This window comes from Rhinolophus hipposideros, assembly GCF_964194185.1.
Source record: "Rhinolophus hipposideros genome assembly, chromosome: 21".
Taxonomy (NCBI): domain Eukaryota; kingdom Metazoa; phylum Chordata; class Mammalia; order Chiroptera; family Rhinolophidae; genus Rhinolophus; species Rhinolophus hipposideros.
This window is the reverse complement of record NC_138067.1, coordinates 49,184,207-49,210,712: the sequence shown is the minus strand read 5'-3', so window position 1 is coordinate 49,210,712 and position 26,506 is coordinate 49,184,207. Positions and strand designations below refer to the sequence as shown.

General features: G+C 43.8%; 1 protein-coding gene and 3 pseudogenes across 5 annotated transcripts; 2 read left to right on the top strand and 2 right to left on the bottom strand.

Annotated features, from left to right (window-relative positions):
- Nucleotides 1–327: 327 nt before the first annotated feature.
- Nucleotides 328–2,617, bottom strand: LOC308490092 (S-adenosylmethionine decarboxylase proenzyme 1-like; annotated as a pseudogene). Its single transcript has one exon. The product of its transcript is annotated as an S-adenosylmethionine decarboxylase proenzyme 1-like (transcript).
- A 479-nt stretch (nucleotides 2,618–3,096) lies between these two features.
- LOC308490093 (eukaryotic translation elongation factor 1 epsilon-1-like) lies at nucleotides 3,097–3,616 on the bottom strand (annotated as a pseudogene). The gene has a single exon. The product of its transcript is annotated as a eukaryotic translation elongation factor 1 epsilon-1-like (transcript).
- Nucleotides 3,617–4,461: 845 nt separating this feature from the next.
- ZNF550 (zinc finger protein 550) lies at nucleotides 4,462–25,292 on the top strand. 2 transcript variants are annotated; one of them, XM_081033096.1, is made up of 4 exons: nucleotides 4,462–7,313; nucleotides 9,590–9,716; nucleotides 11,903–11,998; nucleotides 21,578–25,292. In XM_081033096.1, the coding sequence occupies exons 1-4, from the start codon at nucleotides 7,287–7,289 to the stop codon at nucleotides 22,660–22,662; spliced, it is 1,335 nt and encodes a 444-aa protein (XP_080889222.1). In that variant the 5' UTR covers nucleotides 4,462–7,286; the 3' UTR covers nucleotides 22,663–25,292. The 2 variants fall into 2 exon arrangements, with proteins under 2 accessions (XP_080889222.1, XP_080889221.1); XM_081033095.1 differs by having other exon boundaries at nucleotides 4,665–7,313; nucleotides 11,903–12,127; nucleotides 21,578–24,877.
- On the top strand, nucleotides 24,134–24,845 carry LOC308490611 (THO complex subunit 4-like; annotated as a pseudogene). Its single transcript has one exon. The product of its transcript is annotated as a THO complex subunit 4-like (transcript).
- Nucleotides 25,293–26,506: the final 1,214 nt, after the last annotated feature.

Sequence of the window (26,506 nt, the reverse complement as noted above, 5' to 3'; positions counted from 1 at the left end):
ATGATGCTGAGACCAAGGTTCAGAGTTCTTAATGGAAGTCTCCCAGTTATCATGGAGAAAAAGTGCATCAATCAAGATCTAACATCAAGGTGATGTTAATTAATTGTGTGTATGTGTGTGTTTTTAACAGTGTATTGCTTTATTGAGAGTGGGGGGTTGAGTTGGGAGGGGAAAAACCAAGGTGAGGTGTTGCGTCCTGCGCAGCACAAGCCGTGGGAAGGCGAGGGAGGCGGCGAGGGTTAAACTCTCATAAAGAGACAGAGACTCAAATATAGTTAAATCACAGAGGACCAAGGGACTCACAGCCTCAAGGGACTGGAGCCCCGAATCGGGTCACCGTGGGTATTTATTGATTTTTCACAATAGAGATCACATGATTAGGGGCAGGGTCTGTGAAACTCTTACACCACACAATAATCCTTCATTCCAAATCCCATAATCATCCCAAAGCAACCGATGCATACCATCCTCCAAATGACCAAGGTGTGGTACATACAATCCCTGGGGGAACAAGTCTCACAAGATAAGATTATCCCATGAGCCAAACAGGAGGGGCCAGATGCTATTGTTCTAATGGGTCCATTACACCTGAGGGTAAAGGACAACAGTTGAGGCATGCATCAGCAGCTTCTTAGAAGGAGGGGCACAGCTACCTCCTAACTTTACATTAGCTCATGGGGGTCCTAGGGGGATCCCGTCTGTCTTAGGTTGTTTCTCCCGTGAGAAATCTTACCCGTCTTTGACTGCAGACCCTGCTTACAAGGACCAAACATGGAGACTTAGAGTAGCATAATCTCAATCCCAATGAGGGACAATCCCACAGGGTCACCTTTCCCTAAGGAAAGATTGGAGGGGACAGACTGCTAGGTTGCTGTGTGACTACAGTGAGGAACAAAATCAATTAAAGGAATACAAGTACAGGAAGTAATAACGTTAAAATAGTAATACACAAAATGGATAACTGCAATCATTTTAAGAGGACTTGACTCGTAAAAGAAAAACTTTAATTGCTGTTGCAAAAAACATCTGTATGAAGTAGAAATTGGTTTCAATAACATTAGTAAAGAATATGTTCTAAAAATTGGAGGTAACTGGATGTAATATCCTGGCAGCAATTTCATAAGAGAACAAATAGCCCTGATGGTTAGGGTGAGGCCAAGGCCAACACCTAAGGAAGATGAAAGCCTTGTCTATGGGGAATTTTGGATGATACCTAGAGAAACATTACAGTGTGCATAAGCCAAATTGAATTGTCACAAATGTAAAGTTTCACATAGTAAAAGTTTTTTTCTACATGCATTTCAGTTTCACTGCAAGAGTGGCATAGGATACCTAAACACAGAATGCCACCGCAAGAGTGGCATAGATAGGATACCTAAACACAGAAGAGAGCATTCATGCAAGATATCTAACTCCTTGATATAATAATGCATACAATTCAAAATGATTACACTATCATTACATCTAGGGCTTTCTGCAACTACAGGGTGGTGGTGGTTATGGAAAGCATGGCCTCCGGTATCAATATCTAAAAAGCAGCCACCACCTTCTTCTATGTGTGTTATCTTTCTGCATTTTTTCTTCATTTTTCTTAATCAACTCTGCTGTTGTTGCTGCTTCTTAGCAAAACTGGTAAAAACAAAGTTGTAATCATTGAACATAGCACTCTGGCAATCAAGATGTTTAAAACCTTCAGTCTTCTGGGGCGAAGAAAGCACTGTGCGACATTTAGAACTCTGACTTACAAACAAGGTGGTCACAAATTTTCCTGGCTTGAAGACTTCCACAACCTTCCTGATCAGGTCATCATAGGAGGTCTGACTTAAGTTTGTTTCAAAGCTAACATAAGAAAATTCTGTTTCTGGAGTGATGTGAATAGTCCAATAAGTTCCATCCAATTTCATGCCATTCATCGAATACCCACAAGGATCGAATATTGTGGCATCAATGACAGAACCTGGTACCAGGTCATGAATTCCACTCTCACGAGTGACATCCTTTGCAGTAACACCATCTTTCATGTAGAACTGGTCCATAACTGCTAGGTCAAGCTCACTCATCAGAATTTCCAGGGTTTGATCTGGCTCACTGATTACTCTATGGGAAATTCAAAGTATACAAGTACCAACAGTCTCAATTCATACGTCCCATACAATATGCTGCTCCATTTGGTAAAATTGCATTAAGAAACTCTATTTCTTCCTGGAAATTCCAGTGTGGGTACCCTTGGTGAGAAGGCTTCATGAAATTCTTACGAGAATAAAAGAAGCTTTGAATTGAGTCAAAACCACTGTAATCCGTAGCAAGTTTCAACAGGGGAACCAGTGCTTTGAGCAAGAGGTTTGGTACCACGTGTCTTCAAAATGAAACGTCTCTTGGAGACAAACATGCTACTGTCACTGAGTACATAAGCTTCCTGCTTGTCAGTTTTTATCACACTTATGATTGAACATTGCACATCCTTCAAAAGTATGTTCCACTCAGATCTTGGGATGGTGTGAAGATCCCCAGATCCTTGGTTTGCGTCGGATTGCTGCCTGGAGAACCAAACCTCCAGCAGCTTCTCTGTCCCTTCGAAAAAATGTGCAGCTTCCATCACCGTGAGACTAGCGAACAACCAACAACCACAGAAAATCAACTAAATTAAATCTCTTCTCCCGCCGCTGCCACTGCCGCGGATTGTTCTAGCTGTGTTACTAAAGTTCAGGTTCCTTTTTTTGCTATAATTTATATTAACTTTATTATTATTATTTATTTATTTATTTATTTTAACCATGAAAAGGACTATTTTTATTTTATTTTAAGTTAGGCCATTGATTTGCAACTTTTATTAAAATAACTTTCATCGACAAAACAAGGTAATTTAAAACTGGATGATCTTATCTCAAGTTTTGACAGAAGTTGAATTTTTACATTAAAAATTGCAAAATTTCAACTAAAGAACAAAACATTCAAACACAAGCTTATACTTAAAAACTTCTATCAATTTCATCAAATAGAGAATGGCTGCTTATCAATTTACGTTAGTCCTCTGGTCCAGAGTATACTTTCCAGTTAAAATATTTTAAATTGCTCTTCTGTGCGGCATGGGTATTTCTAGTGGGAATTAGGATAGAGTCTGTTCTTGACGAAGACAACACTAGCCAGGTGCTGCCTGACGCCTGGGTGACGCTGAATGTGACAAAACCAGTGAGAGATATTAAGATATTTCTCCTTTTCTTGAACTGTCAGGTCAACTATAAAACAATGAAGTCCATAGTATAATATCTGCTAAGGTGAAGTTATAGCCTGTAAGGTAGACTTTATCTTCAAGATATGAATTAAGATCCTTCAACAGAATGCGGATATCATCTTTATTGGTATGTTCATCTACTCAAGTTACTCTGTATTCTAACCACTGTTGAACTATTGCTTTTTCTTCTGCAGTGCTTCCAAGCAAATATTCTTTGTTGGCTTGCTTGACTAGATGAGCTGCGATAGTTGTCAATCCTATTAGATTTGGACCATTGTTTGTTTGAAGAACTGGAATCTGGCACTCGCCATGAGTGTTGTATTTGTTCCCTTTATTCAGCCCCAGGGACTTCTCCAGCAACGTCAACTCTGCGACTGCCGCCATCTTGCGGCCTCACCTCCCCGCAGGGGCGAAACCCTTAACTTTTTTTTTTAAAAAAAAGGATTAATAAAATTTTCCCGGATTTTTCTTTGTGAGTGAAAGTTGAGTGTGAGTCTGTTGGAAATAGAGGCAGATACAGTTCAGTCTCTTGTAGTCCGCTGTTTCCCCGTTACAGAGAACAGAGCGAGCACTAGCTAATGTCACCGGCCATACTATGGAAGCCGTTAATTGTGTTTTTTGACCTTGATGGAATTGTGCAAGCTGAGTTTGTACCCAGGAACACTACAGTGAACTCTAAGTATTATAAGAGCTTATTAGAGCATTTAAAAAATGATGTGGGGCGGCTGGATGGCTCGGTTAGAGTGCGAGCTCTTAACAACAGGATTGCTGGTTGGATTCCCACATGGGCCAGTGAGCTGAGCCCTCCACAACTAGACTGAAGACAACAAGCTGCCACTGAGCTGCTGGAGGGACGGCAGGATGGCTCAGTTGGTTAGAGCGCGAGCTCTTAACAAGGTTGCCGGTTCAATTCCTGCATGGGATGGTGGGCTGCACCCCCTGCAACTAAAGATTGAAAATGGCAATGACTTGGAGCTGAGGTGTGTCCTCCACAACTAGATTAAAGGACAACCACTTGGAGCTGATGGGCTCTGGAAAAACACACTGTTCCCCAACATTCCCCAATAAAAAATTTAAAAAATGAAAAAATAATATAAAAAATATATTTTTTAAAAAATGAAATGATGTGCATAGAAAATGGCCAGAGAAATGGGCAAATGGTTTCATCCTCCAGCATGACAATACTCCATGTCACACATCGCTTCTGGTATGGCAGTTTCTGTCAAAAACATTACAGTATGTCCTCATCCACCTTATTCACTGGATCTGGCACCGTGCAACTTCTGGCTCTTCCCCAAAGTCAAAATGACCATGAAAGGTAAATGTTTTGAATCAATTCAGGACATCAAGGCAGCCACGATAGTACAACACAAAAGAGGACTTCCAGAACTGCTTTAGCAGGTGGCAGGAATGATGGGATAAGTGTGTTTGAAGTGAGGGGGAGTATTCGATGGGGATTAATGGCAATGTGTCTTTTATTGTAATATATTTTTAAAATTTAAACATTCACTGTATTTTTTGGTCACACCTCATACACTTTTCTTGTAGACTGCATTACCAACTCTGGAAAAAGGATATTTCTTCACCTTGAAACAACTACTATACTGTGCATCCCACTGTTTCTCACATTCTCCGTTCATTTATTTGTCATCCTCTTCGTCCATCAGACTGAAAGGCATTCCTTTGCACGATGTCTCCCTGGCCTGTGTGTCCTTAAAAAGACCATTATGATATTTGATCTTGTCTATTCCACATCTGACTGCAGAGGCAACTAAAGCCATCAAAAGATGGGATTGGTTTCACTGCCACATTGTAGCCTTTACTTTCTAGTTGTCTTTCAGGCTCCTCAGCCAGTCAATGTCTGTGTTCAGCTCCAACTCAGATCCTGAATCTGTTCCAAATGTTCCCCCATCTCAATCCAATGTCTCCACCTGAATGTCTCAAACACACCTTGAGCTCATCATGAGTAACAGAATTGCACCATCTTGCCTCCAACATTCCCTATTTCAGTGAATAGTCTTGTCATCCAAATAAGTTTGAAGTCCAGATTCAGCCTTTGGCCATAATACTCCACACACACACACAGTGCTGAGAAATTGTGACTGCATCACATAAGCCCACTCTGATGTCTGTCTGTGTGTCTGTTTTTAGTGATTAGGTCCTAATGTTAGTGTTTTCTTATCCAATACCAATTTGCCATGCATCTGTTATCTGTGTCTGCATGCAGTGATGATCATTGGGTGGTTGATTATTTTATGAGCTGTTGAAACATTTGTATCCTATTGCTATTTTGCCTTTATTGTCTAGAATTCCTCTATGAAGAAGAATTTTCCGTAATCTATTCAGTTACCTCAAAATACAGTCTGTACAGAAAAGAGAGGGAAGAGCTTGATATCTTCACTCTATTTAGCAATTTCTAGAATAATTATTTGTATCACTGACATCATCCTCAAACAATAACCAAATGTTTATCTTGGGGATAAGATGCCCCCTTTGCACACAGGCGCTGTCATAGTAGGAAAAAAGCATTTGGTCTCACACTTCTGGAAGCTAGAAGTCCAAGATCAAGGTGTCAGCAGATTTTGTGTCTGGTGAGAGCCCTCTTTCTGGTTCACAGACAGCCTTCTTGCTGTGTCTTCACCTGGAGGAAGGAGCAAGAGAACTTTCTAGGGCCTCTTTTATAAGGACACCCCACCCCACTGTAGGGGCCACATGGGACGAGTGCCCAGGGATGGGGCTCAACCAAACAGGAGGAGAACCCAGAGAAAGAGAGAGAATGAGGACTCTTAGGTAAGTGTCATTATTGGGAGTTGGGAGTGAGTACACAGGCAAATGGCATGAGGAGATTTCATTGATGTGTTGGAATGTGTCTAGGTCAAGGTTTCACCTTGATCAAGAGGGGACTCAACCCGGATCAGGGATGTCCAAGAGAGGACTCAACCCAGAGCAGCGGTGACTGGGTTCTTGTCTCCACACAAGAAAGAATTCAAGAGACAGATGCAGGACAGTGAAAGTGATTTATTTAAAATTAAAATACACACTTCAGAGGAAAATGTGGGTGAACTCAGAGAGGAGTCGCTCGGAGGAGGTCAAGATCAGGGTATTTATCCCAGGGCAGGGGTATTGGAGACCTCCCATTGACACAGTTCATTTATCTGCTCCCCTGGGAGGGACCTTCCATTTCTGCTTTTTCTTCCTTATTTGGTTCTTCTGGTACTGATATGACAGATACATGATGGGAGTGGCAGTAACCACAATGCAAATGAGATTATAATGACACTATAATTAGCTAAAGATCAGGTCCCAGTCATAGGGATCAGCCTAGCTGGAAGAAAATGGTGCTTATTTTTCTCCAGCAGCAGGTACTGGATACATTCACTTTGTTACTGTTGTAACCAGTGAAGCACTTCACGTTGTACCTTGGAGAGGCTGTCAATTTCCTAGGCTACATGCCCTGTGTCAAAGGGGAGGAAGAAAAAGGGAACTTATGTCAGGGGCCAGCCTGATCCCACTGGTACAGCTGGTCACCTCAGTGGGGTGCTAACAGCATATTTATGGGGATGTTGAGGCAGAAGAATACGAAGTTTTAAAAACTTACAATACAGTGTGTCTACTCGCTCCATTAAAAGTATGTGAAATAACAAGAAGCAAAAAATACAACCGCTCCACTTGAGGAATATCCGAAGGTTCCCTCCTCCTTCTTGGGAGCTTCTGCACGCCCCTTCCCAGCGTTCCTCCTAGGCCTCTCGGCTCTTGGCTCCTAGAAGAGGCGCAGCATCGCTCTTGTTCCTGGATGCAAGAAAAAACAAACTACATTACCCAGAGGCTGTGCTCCGTGAAGGGAGGTGTGCGCCAGACCGATGACGCCAACGAAAGGGGACGTTGCTGGCTCGAGTTGGGGACTTCCGGCGTCGCCTGAGTGGATGTTGGTGTCGTGGCGGGTCTTTGGGGACTAAGCGGGGTTAGGATAGAGGCACGGCCCCGCCCGCGCCTTCGTGGGACCCGGGGAAGGTCGGCTGAGCCCGCGGGACGCCCAGCTCCACCACGCAGTCCAATGGCTACTCCGATGGAGACGGCGCAGGTGAGTGGACGGTGCCCCAGGCCCCTCGCCCGCTCGGGACGGCAGTGTCTGGAGACTTCTTGCCCTGTCCCGGCCGTGGTGTCTCGGAGCCCCGGGATGAGGTCACATTCGGCTCGAAGTCGGCATATAGGTCAGGGGCTCCAGCGGTCGGGTCCTGCTTCTGCCATGCTGTGTGGAAGGGAGAGACGTAGGTTTTGTAATTCCCCTGACTCCTAACCCCACGTTGCGTTCGTGGGACAACTCTTCCGAGTCTGTGACCTTGAGCAAGCCCCCCTGAGCTGCTGCCCTGAGTTTCTGTTTTCCTGGGTATAAAATAGGAATAGTAACAATTTCTCGTCCTGGGTTGAGGGAACTAAAAAGGGTTCGTGGGTGATATGTGCCCAGTGTCCAGCACGGGCCAGGGAGCATCGCTCCAGGAGCTGTTTCCACGGAGAGATGCCTGCCGGGCCTGTGCCTGTCTTAGAGGCTCCCCACAGCGGGAGGCTGACCCTTGGGCCTCCCTGGCCTCTAGCCTCTACAAAGCTAAGAACTGGGGTAGGGGAGAGGCAAGAGTAACGTTTTTGCAATTGCTCCTACACTAGGGAAGAAAAGGTGACAGGCAGGCTGGGAGCCAAGAAGGCCAAGGAATTTATCTTTTATTTCACAGCAAGTGTAACTGGCGTCCCAAGACAGTAGTGAATCCGTCTCCCTGCTTAAGATGTTCAATTTTATTTGAAAAGTGAGTCCATGCAAATAGTAATGATAGGAGTGTAGTGTCCTTTTGGACATAAATGCACAAGAGATGCCCAGTTAATTCTCTCGCAGTCAACCTGAGTGGCCCTCATTATAGCTCTGATCACTGTCACTACTTGTCTTACTTGTTAATTTCCTGTTCAAGTGGTTCTCTCCCTCACTTTCAGACTCAGTCCAGTGTGCCTTCCTGAAAGGCCTTCCCCGTCACCCCATCTCTGCAGTCTCCTTGCTCTATTTTCTTGTCTTTGGAATTTTTAGGGCCTTCTGACATTGTCTTGCTCATTTACTTAGTTGCTTGTTTAGGATCTGTTTCCAGCCCTGGCCTATGAGTGCCTATTGCTGCTCTATGTCAAAACCTAGAAAGGTCTGGGCTTGTAGAAGGTACTCAGTAAATGGTTGAATGAATGAATCGGTCTCGCCCTCAGGAGCTCCCATTACTCTTACAATAAGTACAAACTCCCACTGTGGCCGGAAGGGTTCTCCTGGATCTGCCCCTGACACCTCCATGCTCCTGCTCTTCAGGTCTTCCTTTGTTCATGGCACCCAGCCAGGTGGTCCTGAACTTGCCAAACTCCTGCCCATTTTGCAGCCTTTGCCCTTGCACTTCCCTTTGTCTGAGTCCCTGTCCCTAGGTCTCTGCAGGGCTGTCTCTCCGAATCCTTTCTGTGTATCAGTGTAACCTCTTAGGATAGTCTTTTCCTAGCTGCTTTAGTTGTAGCTAAGGTACCCCTGACCCCTACCTGCCCATCTTTTGGCAATTCTGGGCCTTCTTTTGATGGATGTTCAAATCCTGCCTCTCCTCCTTAATTATGAGATTCTGGGTGACTTTCTAGAGCTGCCTGAGCCCTGGGCTGCTGACTGTGACATGGAGGTGATGATGACATTTACCTCATGGGTTGTTGGAGGATTAGTAAAAGTCCCAAAATACATTGGAGTGCCAGGCACTGCAGTATTTTCTGTGTGAACATTTCTTATTTAGTTCTCAGACTTGCCTGGTGAAATGGAAATGATTACTGTGCCGATGTGGAAATCGAGGCCTAGAGAAATGATATGATGTCCTCCCCACATTTACATAGCAGCTGGCAAGTGTCAGAGTTAGGGGTTTTGATTCAAAAACCCAGGAATCTGGCCCCAGAGCTGGAGACAGTCCCTCTACCACGGCGTTTGAGGTCTTCAGCCGGGGGCAGGCAGATAGCGAGCACCAGGGAGGCTCAGCTGCTGCTGCTGCTGCTGTTTTCACTGTTGGAATTATTTTCATGATTATTTTCCTGTTCCTCTGATATCCCAGAGTACTTACTGTCTGCCACACAGTCTTCCTGGGAATGTCATTGTCTATGTCAATTCCAGTGGCTTTTCCAGGGAGGTTTTTCTCTGTCCACAGGCCATGTCCTCCTATTCCTTAGAGCCCTGTCTAGAGCTCAGCCCTCAGAAGACCTCGGTGGTTGAGGCCTGCGCCTCTGCACCTTCACCAGCGACTAAGTGGCAGGTTCTGATCCCATCAAAGTACACAAGGCCAACACCACTACCTTTGTTTGACTTTCCAGGTGTTGGTGACCTTCAAGGATGTGGCTGTGACCTTTACTCAGGAAGAGTGGGGACAGCTTGACCTGAACCAGAGGACCCTGTATTGGGAGGTGATGCTGGAGACCTGCAGCTTCCTGGTCTCACTGGGTAAGTACTCACATCTCACCCCTGTGGATAACCCCAACCTTCTTGATTTCTGGCTAGTCAAGAAGGTCACAGAAGCTACCTTCCCACTTCCCCACAGCCCCTGCTGTTTTTGGTCCCTTCTCCTGCCTGGTCTCCTTATGTCTGCCTCAGGGATCATTGGGGTAGAAACAATATCCTTTGAAACACAAACCCTCATCCCAGTGCCCAGCACATTCAGACCTCAGTCTGAGGTCTGTATCCTAGATTCCACAGGAGGGGAGCTGACTGGCCCAGCCTGGTTGGGTTACATGTCCCTACAACCCAATTAGCAGGGCTGTGGGTGATCTGGCTGTTCTCCGAAGAGAGGGTGAGTCAGGCAGTTCCCCACATGGCATTTGTCATCAGTGCCACCTAGGGCTCTTCCTAAACAACACAATCTTGGTAAAAAGTCCCCTGGTGTCACATGATCATCACGTTTCCTGAGGCCTGGACCATAGTCCTCCATTGGGGTAGGAAATGACATAGAAAGTACATAGGGATGTCATGAAGTGCCATGGGTGGACACCCTGAGAAAGCTAGTTCTTTCTCCTTCTCTGTCTGGCGTGCTGTCATTATCAACAGAAAGTCTCGGATCTGTGCTGAGTCTTCTGTGTCCCCTAATTGTGGCTAATTTCTCTTTTCAACACAGGAAACAGCCTCCAGCTCACCGTCCTCAGCCATTTACATGAGCTCGCTGGGATTTAACTGGCATTATTTTTATTTCATTGTTGTATTTTGATAGTGACTTTCTATTGTGGGAAGTGAAATTGACTTTTTTCATTTACCAGAGCAAAACAGTTCCCTTTTAGAATAAAATATTTAGGAACAATAAAAAGTGTGTCGGTTTAAAGAGAAACCATCAGTAATGATGGCATGCTGTGTGCTTTGCAGACCCATCACTCTGAGTTCAGCTGGAAAGATAGATATCAGTTCTTAGATGAATTATGATGAGTTGTAGAAGGAAAAGTAAGAGGAGTTTAGGAGTGTATAATCATGGGGTCATAACCTATCACAGATGCTTCAAAAAAGGCATCTGAGGAAGTGACGTTGGAGCTAAGACTCAAAGGCTAAGAGCTAGCTAGAAGGGGAGGTGAAGGCTGATTCCTCCAGGTGGAGGAATCAGTATGAGAAAAGGCCCTAAGGTGAGAGCTCCTGGCAGAGCCAAAGGACCATGTAATTCACCTTTGCTCCTCCTCCCTGAGCCCCTCAGCTCAGTGCCAGTCACGGAGCACACATCGGTGACTTTTACTGAGACTTGTGTGAACGGATCCTGGGCTATGGATCAGAACCTGCCAGTTGGAACTTCATTGGGTCCTGGTACCTCAGTCACTGGACTTGTTCAAAGAACCCTCCCATCTCTATTGACATGTATTTGGCTGCACGTTACAGAAAGACTGGCTCACACTGCCTTCCCCCTGAAGGATGTTTACACGGCACCTAATGAGAAGTCCCAGGTGGGACTGGTGCATGGGTTTGGGCAAGCAGCAGTGTGCTTATGTCCTCAGTGGCATGAGGCTGTCTGCTCTTCTCCCGGGACCCGGCACTGGTGCCCTTGTGGGGGTGTAGGAGGTAGCAGTGACTGAGGCCCCCTTGTGCAGCCTTCTCTTCCCACATGGGGATCAGGTCTTTCTCTTCAGAATGAGAATCCAACTCAGCTTCCCTGCCTACCTCTCATTACTGATGATCCGGGATGCTATCTGCCCATTTATTTGCACCAGTAGTTTTCAGTTCTCTCTGGGCATGGGAATTCCCTGGGGACATTTCACAAATCCTGATCCTAGGCCTCATCCCAGGAGAGTTTGTTTTTATTGGTTTGAAGTTGGAATCTGGCATCCATTGGGGGTTCTGAATCCGGGTATTGGAGAACCTTCTGGAAGGATGGACTCGCCTCCTGGTGCCTGTGGCTATGTGTGAAAGTAGAATGGTAGCTCTGACTGGTGAAGTTCAACGGGGAGTGGTGTTGTGTAGACAGACAACACCACCCTCCACAGCAGTTGTACCCCAAGAGTAGGACTTGTGCCCTTGGTGTCCAGGTCTCACCTCAGCATTTTCTTTACTTTGGGAGCAGCTTCATTCATGGTCTTGTCTTTGTCATGAAGTCCCAAACAGGATGGAGAGGTTTCATTCTTAGCAAAACACCTTTGTCTGATTTCTTTCTCCATCAACAGGGCATCCGGTTCCCAAGACAGAGTTGACCCACCTGCTAGAGCATGGGCAAAAGCTGTGGACGGTGGAAAGAGGCATCTCACATAGCACCTGTCCAGGTGGGCGCCAACAGGTGGTCAGGTGGAGTCATGGCAGTCTTCAGAATACAAGAGCACCACAGCCTCTGGACTTGTGTGTGAAACTCTGTGACCTTGTGGGAGTTCTGGTTGTTTCTCTGTCACATCAAGGTATACATACGTCAACAGGTCAGCTCTGAGCCACACCATTAGGTAGAGACCCAGGTACCTTCTAATGTCAGGATGCAGCTTTGCGGTGACTTGGGCATAACCCAGCTGGTGGAGGGGAAACAATGGGGGAGGGAGAAATCACACCCTTTTGCACATATCTTTCCCTTCCATGTGTTCTTTTGGTAGGATCCGGGCATTTGGCTACACCTGGGTGCTCAGGACTGGGGATATGATTTAGCTGTGTGACCGGGAACAGAGCCAGTAGGCTGGGCTTATGTCATCTCAACCTGCTCTTGGAATATTAGTGACGATAGATGCTATGTGATTGGATTGTTTGAAGTTGTAATGAGGTATTAGCCCAGTGCCTGGTCTGTAGAAAGGGTGGACAAAAGTCAGTTTTTATTGTAGCCATGTAATTACATTAACCGTGAGAGATAGTGACACCACACCTTTCCTTCTGGACTCAGAGGAAAAGAGGCCTTTCTTCCTGAAAGTACTGCTACACCATGTGCCCTCTGTAGCCCACTCGTTCCCGCCTTCATTCATCCATCATTCATCCTGTTTGCCCATCAGACACCCAGAAGCAGCCCCTTGCACTGTTTCTCCTTGCCCTACTTGTCCTGAGAAATACCACGGTGATGTGTGACCTTCTTGGCCCCACATCTGTGCTTCTGTGTGTAACTGGAGTCTTCCACAGTGACGCACGGTCTTTCCTCTCTGGTGGTCCTTCAGGCAGTGAGTGTCTGGCCAACTCCGCCACCAGGCCTAGGTTCCGAACCTAATCTTAAGTGTCTCAGAGGGCTCACCATGCTTAGAAGACACTCGTGATCATGCCCACTCCTCCCCACCCCCAGGTCAGAATGTCCTGCCATCCAAGCAGGTGAGAAGACTAAGCACCTCAACATCTCTGCCTCCATCAGACCAAGCAGCCATCCACCTGCAGTCCTGCCCATTTGACACTATCTGTGTCTCCTGAATTCATCACCTCCACCTTCGTCCTTCGTCTCCTGCCTAGATGATGCCAGACACTCCTATCAGGTCTCCCCCGTCTACTCTGTGCCTCTGGTTACTCTTTTTGTGGCACAAGCTTCTGCAGCCACTCAGACGTGTTCCAAATCGTCACTGACATCTTAGCACATAATCAACATCATGTTAAAGGCTACGTGCTTCTACTTTCTGCCCCTGACTCTTTAGAGGCTCATCTATGACTGTGTCACACCTGTGCTTTCCCTTCTTGTCCTCTGTGGACGACGTCTTACCTCTGCTCATGGCTAGTCTCTCCAGCAGAGCCCACATCACACCTTTACCTTCTCAGGGAACTTGCTTCTTGTTTTCTGCCTTGTCTGTGCTTCATCCTCTGTCTACTCAACATATAAATATGCTCAAGTTACTTACACTTAGGGGAAAATCAAACAAACAAATGCTTTTTGATCTGTGAAAGCCCACAACTAATGTGCACTCTACTTACAAAGACAAGTTCCTTGAAGTAGTTGTCTCATTTCTGGAAAAGATATATACACTTGACTTGTATATGTATTGTTTAAAATCTCCTTGATTTTTTCTTTTATATAGGAGCTGTACAGTAATGTGCACAAATCTTAAGGGTTCAGCTTAAAATTTTTACATATATTTAAACTGAAGTGTCTGCTACTCTGGTCAAGATTGTGAATATTTCCAGGACCGTGGCAGGTTCCTGGTGCCCCATCCTTGTCAATAGCTCCTCCTACAGTGGTAACCACTGTTTCTACTTTTTTTTTTTTTTTAATTAATTTTATTGGGGTGACAATTGTTAGTAAATTTACATAGATTTCAGGTGTACAATTCTGTATTACATCGTCTATAAATCCCATTGTGTGTTCACCACCCAGAGTCAGTTCTCCTTCCATCACCATATATTTGATCCCCTTTACCCTCATCACCCACCCCCCACCCCCTTACCCTCTGGTAACCACTAAATTATTGTCTGTGTCTATGAGTTTTTGTTTCTCATTTGTTTGTCTTGTTCTTTTTGGTTTATATACCACATATCAGTGAAATCATAGGGTTCTCTGCTTTTTCTGTCTGACTTGTTTCACTTAGCATTATTCTCTCGAGATCCATCCATGTTGTCACAAATTTTCCTATATCATCTTTCCTTAATGCCGAATAGTATTCCATTGTGTATATGTACCACAACTTCTTTATCCATTCATCTATCGAAGGACATTTTGGTTGTTTCCATGTCTTGGCCACCGTAAACAAAGCTGCAATGAACATTGGCGTACACGTGTCTCTATAGAGAAATGCTTTTATATTTTTGGGGTAGATACCCAGGAGAGCGATTGCTGGGTCATATGGTAATTCTATTCGTAATTTCTTGAGGAACCTCCACACTGCCTTCCATAGCGGCTGTACCAGTCTGCATTCCCACCAACAGTGTATGAGAGTTCCTTTTTCTCCACAGCCTCTCCAACACTTGTTACTATTTGTTTTGTTGATGAAAGCCATTCTGACTGGGGTGAGGTGATATCTCATTGTGGTTTTCATTTGCATTTCTCTGATGATTAGCGATGTTGAGCATTTTTTCATATGTCTATTTGCCATTTGTATATCCTCTTTGGAGAAATGTCTCTTCAGGTCCTCTGTCCATTTTTCAATTGGGTTGTTTGTTTTTTTGTTGTTGAGTTTCATGAGTTCCTTGTATATTTTGGATATTAGCCCCTTATCAGAGGAACTGTTTGCGAAAATCTTCTCCCATTCAGTTGGTTGCCTCATTATTTTGTCCATAGTTTCTTTTGCTGTGCAGAAGCTTTTCAGTTTCATATAATCCCATTTGTTTATTTTAGTTTTTACTTCCATTGCCTTTGGAGTCAAATTCATAAAATGCTCTTTGAACCCAAGGTCCATAAGTTTAGTACCTATGTTTTCTTCAATGCACTTTATTGTGTCAGGTCTTATGCTTAAGTCTTAGATCCATTTTGAATTAATTTTGGTACATGGTGACAGATAGCAGTCCAGTTTCATTCTTTTGCACGTAGCTATCCAATTCTGCCAGCACCATTTATTGAAGAGGCTGTCTTTCCTCCATTGTATGTTTTTAGCTTCTTTGTCAAAAATTATCTGTCCATATTTATGTGGTTTTATTTCTGGGTTCTCAATTCTATTCCATTGGTCTATGTGTCTGTTTTTCCGCCAATACCAAGCTGTTTTGATTATTGTAGCCCTGTAGTACAAGGAAAAATCAGGGAGTGTGATACCTCCAGTATTGTTCTTTTTTTTTAATATTGCTTTGGCTATTCGGGGTCTTTTGTGGTTCCAAACAAATCTGATGATTTTTTGTTCTATTTCTTTAAAAAATGCCATTGGGATTTTAATGGGGATTGCATTAAATCTGTATATGGCTTTGGGTAGTATGGCCATTTTAACTATGTTGATTCTTCCAATCCATGAGCATGGAATGTCTTTCCATTTCTTTGTGTCTTCTTCAATTTCTTTCAAAAATGTCTTATAGTTTTCAGCATATAAATCCTTCACATCCTTGGTTAAGTTTATTCCTAGGTATTTTATTCTTTTTGCTGCAATTGTAAAAGGAATTGTTTTTTCTATCTCTTTTTCTGAGATTTCATTGTTGGTATATAGGAAAGCAATGGACTTTTGTACGTTGATTTTGTAGCCAGCAACTTTACTATATTCATTGATTGTTTCTAATAGCTTTTTGGTGGAGTCTTCAGGGTTTTCTATGTATAGCATCATGTCATCTGCAAAGAGTGACAATTTAACTTCTTCATTCCCAATTTGGATGCCTTTTATTTCTTTCTCTTGCCTGATAGCTCTGGCGAGGACTTCCAACACTATGTTGAAAAGCAGAGGTGATAGGGGACAACCTTGTCGTGTTCCTGAACGTAGAGCAAAGGGCTTCAGCTTTTCACCATTAATTATGAGGTTAGCTGAGGGCTTGTCGTATATGGCCTTTATTATGTTGAGGTATTTTCCTTCTATACCAATTTTAGTAAGTGTTTTAATCATAAATGGATGTTGTATCTTATCAAATGCTTTTTCTGCATCAATTGATAGAATTATATGATTTTTGTCCTTTATTTTGTTTATGTGATGTATCACATTGATGGATTTGCGAATGTTGAACCATCCTTGTGCCCCGGGGATGAACCCCACTTGGTCGTGATGAATAATCTTTTTAATGCATTGTTGTATTCGATTTGCTAGAATTTTGTTTAGGATTTTAGCATCTGTATTCATCAGAGATATAGGTCTGTAGTTTTCTTTTTTTGTGTTGTCCTTACCAGGTTTTGGTATCAGGGTAATGTTGGCCTCATAAAATGAGTTAGGGAGTACTGACACTTCTTCAATTTTTTGGAAGAGTTTGAGCAGGATTGGTATTAGATCCTCTTTGAAGGTTTGGTAGAATTCACTGGTGAAGCCATCTGGTCCAGGACTTTTGATTTTGGGAAGGTTTTTGATGACTGATTCAATTTCGTTCCTGGTGATCGGCCTGTTAAGATTTTCCAGTTCTTCATGATTCAGCCTTGGAAGGCTATATGTTTCTAAGAACTTGTCCATTTCTTCTAAGTTATTAAATTTGGTGGCATATAGTCCTTCATAGTATTCTTGGATAATCCTTTGTATTTCTGTGGTGTCCGTGATAACTTCCCCTTTTTCATTTCTGATTTTGTTAATTAGTGTCTTCTCTCTTTTTATCTTAGTGAGTCTAGCCAAGGGTTTGTCGATTTTGTTAATCTTTTCAAAGAACCAGCTTTTTGTCACATTAATTTTTTCTATTGTCTTTTTGTTCTCTATTTTATTTAGTTCTGCTCTGATTTTTGTTATTTCCTTTCTTCTGCTGACCTTGGGTTTCGCTTGTTCTTCTTTTTCTAGTTTTTTAAGGTGTAACATGAGGTTATTTATTTGGGATTTTTCTTGTTTCTTGAGATAGGCCTGTAATGATATAAATTTCCCTCTTAAAACTGCTTTCGCGGCATCCCAAAAATTTTGGTAGGATGTATTTTCATTGTCATTTGTTTCTATGTATCTTTTGAGCTCTCCTCTAATTTCTTCTTTGACCCAGTCGTTCTTTAAAAGTATGTTGTTTAATCTCCATGTATTTGTGTTTTTTCCTGCTTTCTTTTTGCAGTTGATATCCAATTTCAAAGCTTTGTGATCAGAGAATATGCTTGGTATGATTTCAATCTTCTTAAATTTGCTGAGGCTGATTTTGTGTCCCAATATATGGTCTATCCTTGAGAATGTTCCATGTACACTAGAAAAGAATGTATAGTCTGATGTTTTAGGATGAAGTGCTCTATATATGTCAATTATGTCCAATTCCTCTAATGTGTCATTTAGGGCTGCGATTTCGTTATTTATATTCTGTTTGGATGATCTATCCATAGCTGTCAATGATGTATTTAAGTCCCCTAGTATAATTGTGTTTTGGTCAATTTCTCCCTTTAGTTCTGTTAGTAGTTGCTTGGTATATTTCGGTGCTCCCTGATTGGGGGCATAAATATTGATGACTGTTATGTCTTCTTGTTGTATAGTCCCCTTTACCATTATGAAATGTCCATCTTTGTCTCTTGTTATCTTTTTCACCCTGAAGTCTGTTTCATCGGAAATCATTATGGCTACACCTGATTTTTTCTGGGTACCATTTGCTTGAAGTGTCAATTTCCACCCTTTCACTTTGAGTCTATGCTTGTCCTTGTAGCTGAGATGTGTTTCTTGTAGGCAGCATATGGTTGGGTTTAGTTTTTTGATCCAATCTGCTACTCTGTGTCTCTTTATTGGTGAGTTCAGTCCATTTACATTCAGGGTGATTATTGATATGTGAGGATTTCCTGTCATTCTGTCTTTAGTTTTCTGGTAAGGCTGTGTCTCCATTGTTTCTTTGCCTTTTTGTTGTTGTCTGTTATTTCTGTGTGGTAGTATTCTATGATGTTTCCCTCTGTTTCTTCTTTTATTACAGTATATATTTCAGATTTGGATGTTTTTTGAGTGGTTACCCTTGAGTTTATGTAAAAGAAAGTTTGATATTTAGAGTATTCCAGTTTCTTCAGTACGCTTACTTTCTCTATTCCCATATTCCAGTTCAGGCCTTTACGCTCCCCCTTTTTATGTTTCGGTTGCCACAAGTTGTCCCTGTTGATGGTGGTCTAATAGCCTCCTTTAGTATTTCTTGTAGTGCAGGTCGTGTATTAGAAAATTCCCTCAGCTTCTGGATGTCTGGAAAGGTCTTTATTCCTCCTTCATATCTAAAGGAGATCTTTGCTGGATATATTATTCTTGGCTCATGATTTCTCTCTTTCAATAGTTTGAATATTTGGTTCCATTCCCTCCTAGCTTGTAGAGTTTCTGCTGAAAAATCTGATGATAATCTAATGGGCTTTCCTTTGTAAGTTACCGTCTTCTTTTCCCTGGCTGCCTTGAGGATTCTTTCTTTATCATTAATTTTAGACAGCTTCAATACAATGTGCCTTGGTGAAGGCCTGTTGGGATTGAGGTAATTAGGTGTTCTATTTGCTTCTTGGATTCGAGGATCCAGTTCTGTCCATAAGTTTGGGAAGTTCTCATCGACAATTTGTTTGAATATATTCTCTGTTCCCTTCCCTCTTTCTTCTCCTTCTGGTATACCCATTATTCTTATATTGCTCTTTCTGATGGAGTCAGAAAGTTCTTGTAGAGTTCTTTCATTTCTTTTAAGTCTCAAGTCTCTTTCTTCTTCCCTCTGTGTAAATTCCAGGTTCCTATCTTCGATGTCACTGATTCTTTCCTCCATCTGGTCAACTCTACTACCTAAGCTGGATATTTTATTGTTAATTTCTTCTATTGAGTTCTTAATCTCCAGAAATTCTATTTGGTTCTTTTTCAAGATTTCAATCTCTTTTGTAAAATGCTCATGGTGTTCTTTGATTGTGTTTCTGAGTTCATTAAACTGCCTTTCTGTGTTTTCTTGCATCTCGTTCAGTTTTTTCAGAATTGCGATCTTGAATTCTCTGTCATTTAAATCACAAAGGTCCATATCTCTAAGTTCCTTTTCTGGAGACTTTTCACTTTCTTTCTGAGCTATCTTGTTGCCTTGGTTATTCATGGCAATCACTGATTTACTATTTCTCTTCCTAGACATCTACAGGAGTGTCTTCTGCAACAGGTTGATAGGTATGCGAAGAGGTTTTGGAGTTCCAAAGCTCTTTCTGCACCAGATTCAGAGCCCGTTTGTTTCAGCAGTTCTGTTTACTCCTGCAGGGATCCGCCCAGATAGGTGGGGCCAGGGGCGGGGTGAGTTGTGAGAGGTGGCCCAGAGCAATGGCGGCGACCACCACCACAGCCAGTCCTGCTTCCACAGCTCCCTCCCCTTTGCCGGAACTAGTTGAGCTGCGAATCTGTGTCTGCGGTCCACAGTTCTCAGAGCAGCAAATATTCTGTCCTTTGATCCGACACTGCTACTTTATCGCTTCTAGCACCGGGCAGGTGGGGGCGGGGCGAGCTCTGGGAGGGTAGGGAGGGGGCGGCTAGTCTCCGTGCCTAAGGCTTCCGTTCTCCGCTCGGCAGTGAGGGCTTAAACCACTGATTTCAGCCCTCTTCCCTCAGTCTTTGCTCCGAGGTCTGCCGTGAGCGAGCGTTGGGTTCAGCGGTTTTGTATGCTGCCCCCTCAGCCCTGTGGGCCGTAAGCGGAGCCCTAGCAGTCCGAGTCCTTCCCTCTCCCGCAGTTGCGGAAGATCCGGGCGCAGCGGGCTCCGAGCACCGAGCTAGGTCTGTGTCCTGCGCCCGCGCGGCTCCGTGTCCGCACTTCTCCTCTCCCTCCTCCCCCGCTCGCGCGATTCACCCACCTGGAGGTGAATTCAGTAGTCGGCCTCTTCGTCTTGCCTGTCTGCTGTGCAAGGAGTCCTTTGTGGAGTTATTGTTGTCAGATTCGTTGTAAATTCCAGGGGAGCGTTACAGAGCCTCACCTCACGCCGCCATTTTTTTTCGTCTCTCCCACTGTTTCTACTTTATCACTGTGGATTGGATTTTTTTTCCTTCGGTGTGTGTTTGTGTGTGTGTGCGTGTACATGCTCGTGCATGTTCACACTCCTTGAACGATAGAAATTTATTTTCTCACATTTGGAGGCTGGAAGTCCGAGATCAAAGTGTCAGCAGAGTTGGTTTTTACTGAGATCCCTCTCCTTGGCTTGTTCTTGCTGATGTCACTGCTGTCATCCTAATTGCCCAGTGCAACAATGAGAAGAACCAATAGGATGTATATGTACATAGAGATTTATCTTAAAGAGTTGGCTGTTGCGATTGTGATGGTTCAGTGATTTCAAAATCTGTGAGGCAGACTAGTGAGCTGGAAGAGTTGATGTTGCAGACTTGAGTGTGGGGGTCTCATCCTAACACCTTGAGTTGGTTGGCTGAGGCCCACCCACTTAATGAAGGGTAGTTTGCTTTTCTCAATGTCTGCTGATTTAAGTGTTAATCACATTTAAAAAGTACCTCACAGTAACATCTACAGTGTTGACCAGTTTGACCAGACAGTTCAGCATGATAGCCTGGCAAAGTTTACATACAAAATTAAGTATCACAAAGAATAAGGTAATGACACATAATTTAGTAAACACTCTTGTCAAGAAGTGTGCCAAGCGCTTTTACAGACATTTTCTCATCTATTCTTCATGGCAGTCTGAGAAACGGGGTGTCTCATAGTCAGTCTCTCAGATGAGGAAATTACAACTTAAAGAAGAAAGAAGTCCATCCAAGATTAGCTCACTGGATGGTGGCAGGGCTGGAACCCAGGTGTTCTGACCCCTGAGCCCTCACTCTTAACCATCACACAGAGCAGAAACTTGTCTCTTGTGCTATTTGGCCCTTGTGCCATCTGTCCCCCTCTTCTGGGGTCTTTATTGCCTTCCTCCTGAAACCATCCCTTCTATGTCAGCTTCACCAGGCATCTGGTGGCCTTTTCTTCTTTAATTCTTCAGCAGTCTTCAAGCGTGGATCTACCCATGCTAACTTCCTCCATTTCAACCGGTGCCCCTCCCTCTTTCTGGAAACTCTGACTTCTCAATCAGGACCTATCTCATGGGGCACTTCCTCTGGGAAGATGACCTTTGTCTTCCCAGTCTTGTTAGGCCACTTCCCAATACTCTTGAAGTACCAAGAGATACCAATTCTTGGGGCACATGGCCCCCAGTGTTATCAAACTGCCCTCCCTCTCCTGCCTTACTCTGGATTGTGAGGAGGAGTCTCTACTCCAGGTCCTCTGTGCCCTGGTCCAGCCTGCCATCCAGATTTTCCCTTTAATGGTGTCAAGGATACAAGGACCATAAAAGGTCATGAGAAACCTAGGTTATAGGGACATAAAAACACAGCAAATATCAGAGTGCTGTTTTCATCCTCATTTGCCCACTGAAGTGTTGTTTTTGTTTCTTCCAAGTTGTATCATTAAAAGTCCCCCTTTATGTCCTGGATTCTCTTCAGGTGACAGAACAAAACTTCAGATCAGCGAGCAAAGCACTTCTCAGCCAGCTTTGTGTGAGGGAGCCTTGTTCAAGGGAAGCCTGACTCCAGGATCTTCAATGGACTCCAGGTTGGGGCAAGCCAGTGATCAGGAAGGATGTTTGGAAATGAGGCCAGAGACAGACTCCCACAAGGAGACCCATCCTGGGAAAATGAGCCTTGAAGATGATGGATTAGGGACAGACAATGGTCTGTACTCCATGGTGTTACAGGAGAGAGTCTCTAGGGGAGATGTTCTCCAGGAATGTGACCCGCAAGAACTAGGGAAAGGCCTCACAATTCACACAAGGAGTAACCTCTACAAATGCAAGCAGTGTGGGAAAGGTTTCAGCAGGAAGTGGTACCTCGTTCGCCATCAGCAGGTTCATGTGGGAATGAAGCCTTATGAATGCAATGCATGTGGGAAAGCCTTCAGCAGGAAGTGGTACCTTGTTCGCCATCAGCGAGTTCACACGGGAATGAAGCCCTACAAATGCGACGCATGTGGGAAAGCCTTCAGTCAGAGCTCCACCCTTATCCGGCACTACCTCATCCACAGTGGAGAGAAACCCTACACGTGCACAGAGTGCGGGAAGGCCTTCAGGCGCAGGTCCTACCTCGTGCAGCACCGCCCCATCCACACAGGGGAGAAGCCCTATGAGTGCAGCCAATGTCGGAAGGCCTTCAGCCACCGCTCAACTTTCATTCGCCACAACAGGACCCACACTGGAGAAAGACCCTTTGAGTGCAAAGAATGTGCAAAGTCATTCAGCAACAGAGCGCACCTCATCCAGCACTACGTCATCCACACGGGGAAGAAGCCATATGAGTGCACAGCCTGTGGGAAGGCCTTCCGGTGCAGTGCTGAGCTCCTGCAGCACCAGCGGGTCCACACAGGCGAGAAGCCATACGAGTGTGCGGTGTGTGGGAAAGCCTTCCACCGGAGCACATACCTCTTGCAGCACTCTGTCATCCACACGGGGGAGACACCGTACAGGTGCCTCACGTGTGGGAAGGCCTTCAAACGCAGGTCCTACCTCCTGCAGCACCAGCGGGTCCACACCTGAGAAGCCCCGGCAGTGCTGGGACTATAGAAAATCCTTTCATAACGGGATCCATAATGGAGGGAAACCCCTTTAAGTGCAAAGAATGTTGGAAAGGTTTTTTTGGTCAACTCTTCAAACACATGAGTAGTCACTTCGGAGAGAAGCCCTGTAAATGCTGTGCATGTAAGGAAGCCTTTAGCCGCTGCTAAGCCCTCACTCGTGGAAGTGATAGGGTAGGTAGGAAGGTAGAAATGAGCAGAAGGAGGGAACTAGCCCTGGTTAGGAGGCCTCTTGCAACTGCTCTCACTTGGGACATTAATGGCAATGTGTCTTTTACTGTAATTAAAAAAAATTTAAACATTAACCATATTTCTTGATCACACCTCGTACCCTGGTCCAGCCTGCCATCCAGATGCCTGCTTCTCAGGACCATTTTAATGAGCTTCTCAAATAAATGATGGGAAATTAATGGGTTCATGCTTACATCTGGAGAAACAACCTTGGGGACCAGAAGGGAGGATGGGACACCTCAGCAGAGAGAGGAAGATAACAGAGAGGTGGAGACAATTCTACCCATAAAAATAAAAATCCTCACACAATGTAAGGAGAGGCTGCTTCCCTCTCTTGGGTCAGCCCACTCCGTGTCTTGGAGTGTACTTGCTTTTACTAATAAACTTCTTGGTGCCCTATGCTGCACGAACTATCTCTTGACTGAGTTGTTTCCTTCAATAAAACAAGAATTGAGGTATAAAGATTATTTCCGGTAACAGAAGGACTCCTACCTGAGAGAGAGGAGAGAAGGCATGTCACCAACAGTGGGCCCACCTCTGTCAACATCAGAGAACTTACTGGGGAAAGTCAATCTGATTATAACTACTAAGGACAGCCTTTAGCCAAAAGAAAAAGATCTTACTTGTCATCTGAGAATTCATAGTGAAGAGGAGCCACATAATTGTTATTGCTGTGAGAAAACTTGTGACAGGTTACCACTTGTCATGGAGGGTTCTATTGGAATTTGGCACAGCTTGGGCCTTGCTATACCTGTGAAAGAGTACATAGGACACAGACCCACTGGTTACTGTGCACTTATAAGAACCTTCAGCCACTGGTCTTCCCCTAGGTTTACACTGAGAATGGCATCTCAGCATTATTTTTAAAAGAAAAATAAAAGGAGGTAACAGAGACAGGTTATAAATGAAAAAATATATATATAACTTTCACAAACTCAGGTTTCCGTGCCAAGGCTTATTGCAGCTTTTCATCACTTATTTTTTGGTGGGGTAATTAATGTTCAAAAGAAAAAGAACTCAGCTGTTTGTTTTTTATATGTGTTCACTGGTGTCCTGTTAGGAAAGTTGGACAGTGAGGCCAGCTGTACAAACATTTGTTGAAAGCCTTTGTCCCATTTATGCATTATACTCCATGAATAGCATAATTAGAGAGAACTATTAAGGCTCATGTCATGGGGTCTTTGAACTTATAAGAAATCAGAATGCTCAGAGCTGAGGCCAATTTCACGCCTGCCATGGCTGACAAAACAGATGTGTTTCTCAACGACATCATTAAGCTGAACCAGACAGCCAGGCGGACGCAGCCCGGCTGGTTCTCAGGGAGGCCGCCGCCCCGCTTCTCGGCGAGCGGTGGTGGCAGGAACCGACCGGCACCCTACAGCAGGCTGAAACAACTTCCTGACAAGTGGCAACATGACCTTTTCGACAGTGGCTTTGGGGGTGGTGCTGGCTTGGAGATGGTTGGGAAACTGCTGGTGTCCAATCTGGATTTTGGAGTGTCAGACTGATATTCAGGAACTCTTTGCTGAGTTTGACACACTGCAGAAGGTGGTCGTGGACTGCAACCAATCCAGTCGCAGTCTGGGAACACCCGATGTGCACTTTGAATGGAAGGCAGACACCCTGAAAGCTATGAAACGGTACAACGGGGTCTCTCTGGATGGCCGCCCCATGAACATTCAGCTCATCATATCACAGATTGACACACAGCAGAGACCAGCACAGAGTGTAAACAGGCGGGATGACTAGAAACCATGGTTCTGGAGGTTTTGGTGGTGGTGTCACTTGGAGAGGCGCCGGTGGAGGCAGCCGGACAGAAGCAGAGGCACCCGCAGGAGTTCAAAGCAGCAGCCTTCTGTAGAGGAGTTGGATGCCCATCTGGATGCTTACAACGCAGGAACGGACACCAGGTAAACAGACAAGCAAGCCTGTGCACAGGACAGGATCCAGGCCGCTGGTCCATGCTCCCTCGCAGAAGGGGATGGCAAACTGGGGCTGTATAGCCAATTACGGAGTTTTCTCTCTTATGTTTTAAAATAGGATTTAAAACTCATGTAAAGCTTTTTTTTTCTTTTTTCTTTTTAAAATTCTGAAACAGACCTGTTTTATACTGTTATTTTGGGGATAAATTCTACTGGTTGCTGTTGTAGAGAAGGTGGCGTTTTCGCCTTCACCATAGTAAGGTAGAAATGTGTGTAGAACTGGAAAAAAAAATTAGAATGCTCAAAATCACATGACAATTTTTTATGTCTAAAGAGAAAGGGATCCACATATGGATTGCTGCATTAAAATGTGCAGCCATTAAGACTGTCTAAGGCCTTTTAATAAATAATCTCCTTTTTCGTGTGGTTTTAAATGCCCAACACTCCCACTTTTTCTTGATTCCATGCTACTTGTTTGTTTTCTTTATTTTCCTCTGACAGTGTAGAGATCATCTGTGGGTGTGTGGCTTTCTCAGGTGGGTGCTAATTCTTTTCTTGGTGTTTCTCGGGTTCTTCAGTCCTGTGTAGAGGACTGGGCATGTCTAAGTTTCCTCTCCTCCAGCTTTCTAGGGGTTGAATTATAGGTAAAAGCAGTAAAATAAGACACACAGTTGAGGTAAATTCATTTTAAGCTCAGAAAAACAAATACAGAGAAAGATTTTCATTCTCTGATCATATAAATATTTGAGTGATGTTTGGTTAACAAAATAAAATGCCAGGGATTTTAACAGGAGAATCCAGACGTATATGTGCAGGTGGCAGGTTTGTGTGGATTGCACAGTGGCCACCATAAACTCATTTCTTTGGTTCTGGCATTGGATGTGGTCTTTTGAAATTCATCCAATGGGATTTTCTTTGAGACTAGTTTTCAAGCTACACAAGATAACGTTAACTTAGATTGAAAAATTGTTTAGAAAAATATAGGATTATAATTTCCTGTCATGGGACCTTCCTCAGAGCCTTTATTTTTATTATTATTATTTTTTAAAATAATTTATTGCTAAAAAATTTAATAACTTTTTTCCATTATTCATTTATTTGTATTTACTTTTATTATTTTTTATTATTTATTTTATTTATTTATTTATTATTATTTTTTTTATTAGTTTCAGGTGTACAAGACAAGGTAATACTTAGACGTTCATCATTTATATCCCTCACACTGTGAACCCCCCTCCCCCCATCCACTATCCCTCCGATCTCACACTGAGCCATCACATTATATATTTAAAATTATAGTTGGCATTCATTAATGTTTAGCTTCTGGTGTACAATGCCATGATCAGGCATCCACAGTATCTCTGAGGTGGTCTCCCAAATACGACGCATGTCCATCGGATACCCAACAAAATCTTTACAACATTATTGAATAAGTTCCCCAAATTAATTTTCAAAAAACCCTGAGGCCATCTTGTGGTTACCAGCTGCGTCCTAATCCCTTCACCTTTCCCTTTATCCCCAACCACCCCCCCCCCACCCATCTAACAACTCTCGGTTTTTTCTTTGTGTCCCCAAAACTGTTTCTGATTAGTTCATTCACATATTCTTTTCTTTAGATTCCGCATATAAGTGAGATCATATGGTACTTGTCTT

Coding starts and splice junctions, on each gene's coding strand:
- ZNF550 (XM_081033095.1), top strand. CDS start 7,287: ATGGCTACTCCGATGGAGACGGCGCAG. Junction 7,314..9,589: donor CTCCGATGGAGACGGCGCAG/GTGAGTGGACGG, acceptor TTGACTTTCCAG/GTGTTGGTGACCTTCAAGGA. Junction 9,717..11,902: donor CAGCTTCCTGGTCTCACTGG/GTAAGTACTCAC, acceptor CTCCATCAACAG/GGCATCCGGTTCCCAAGACA.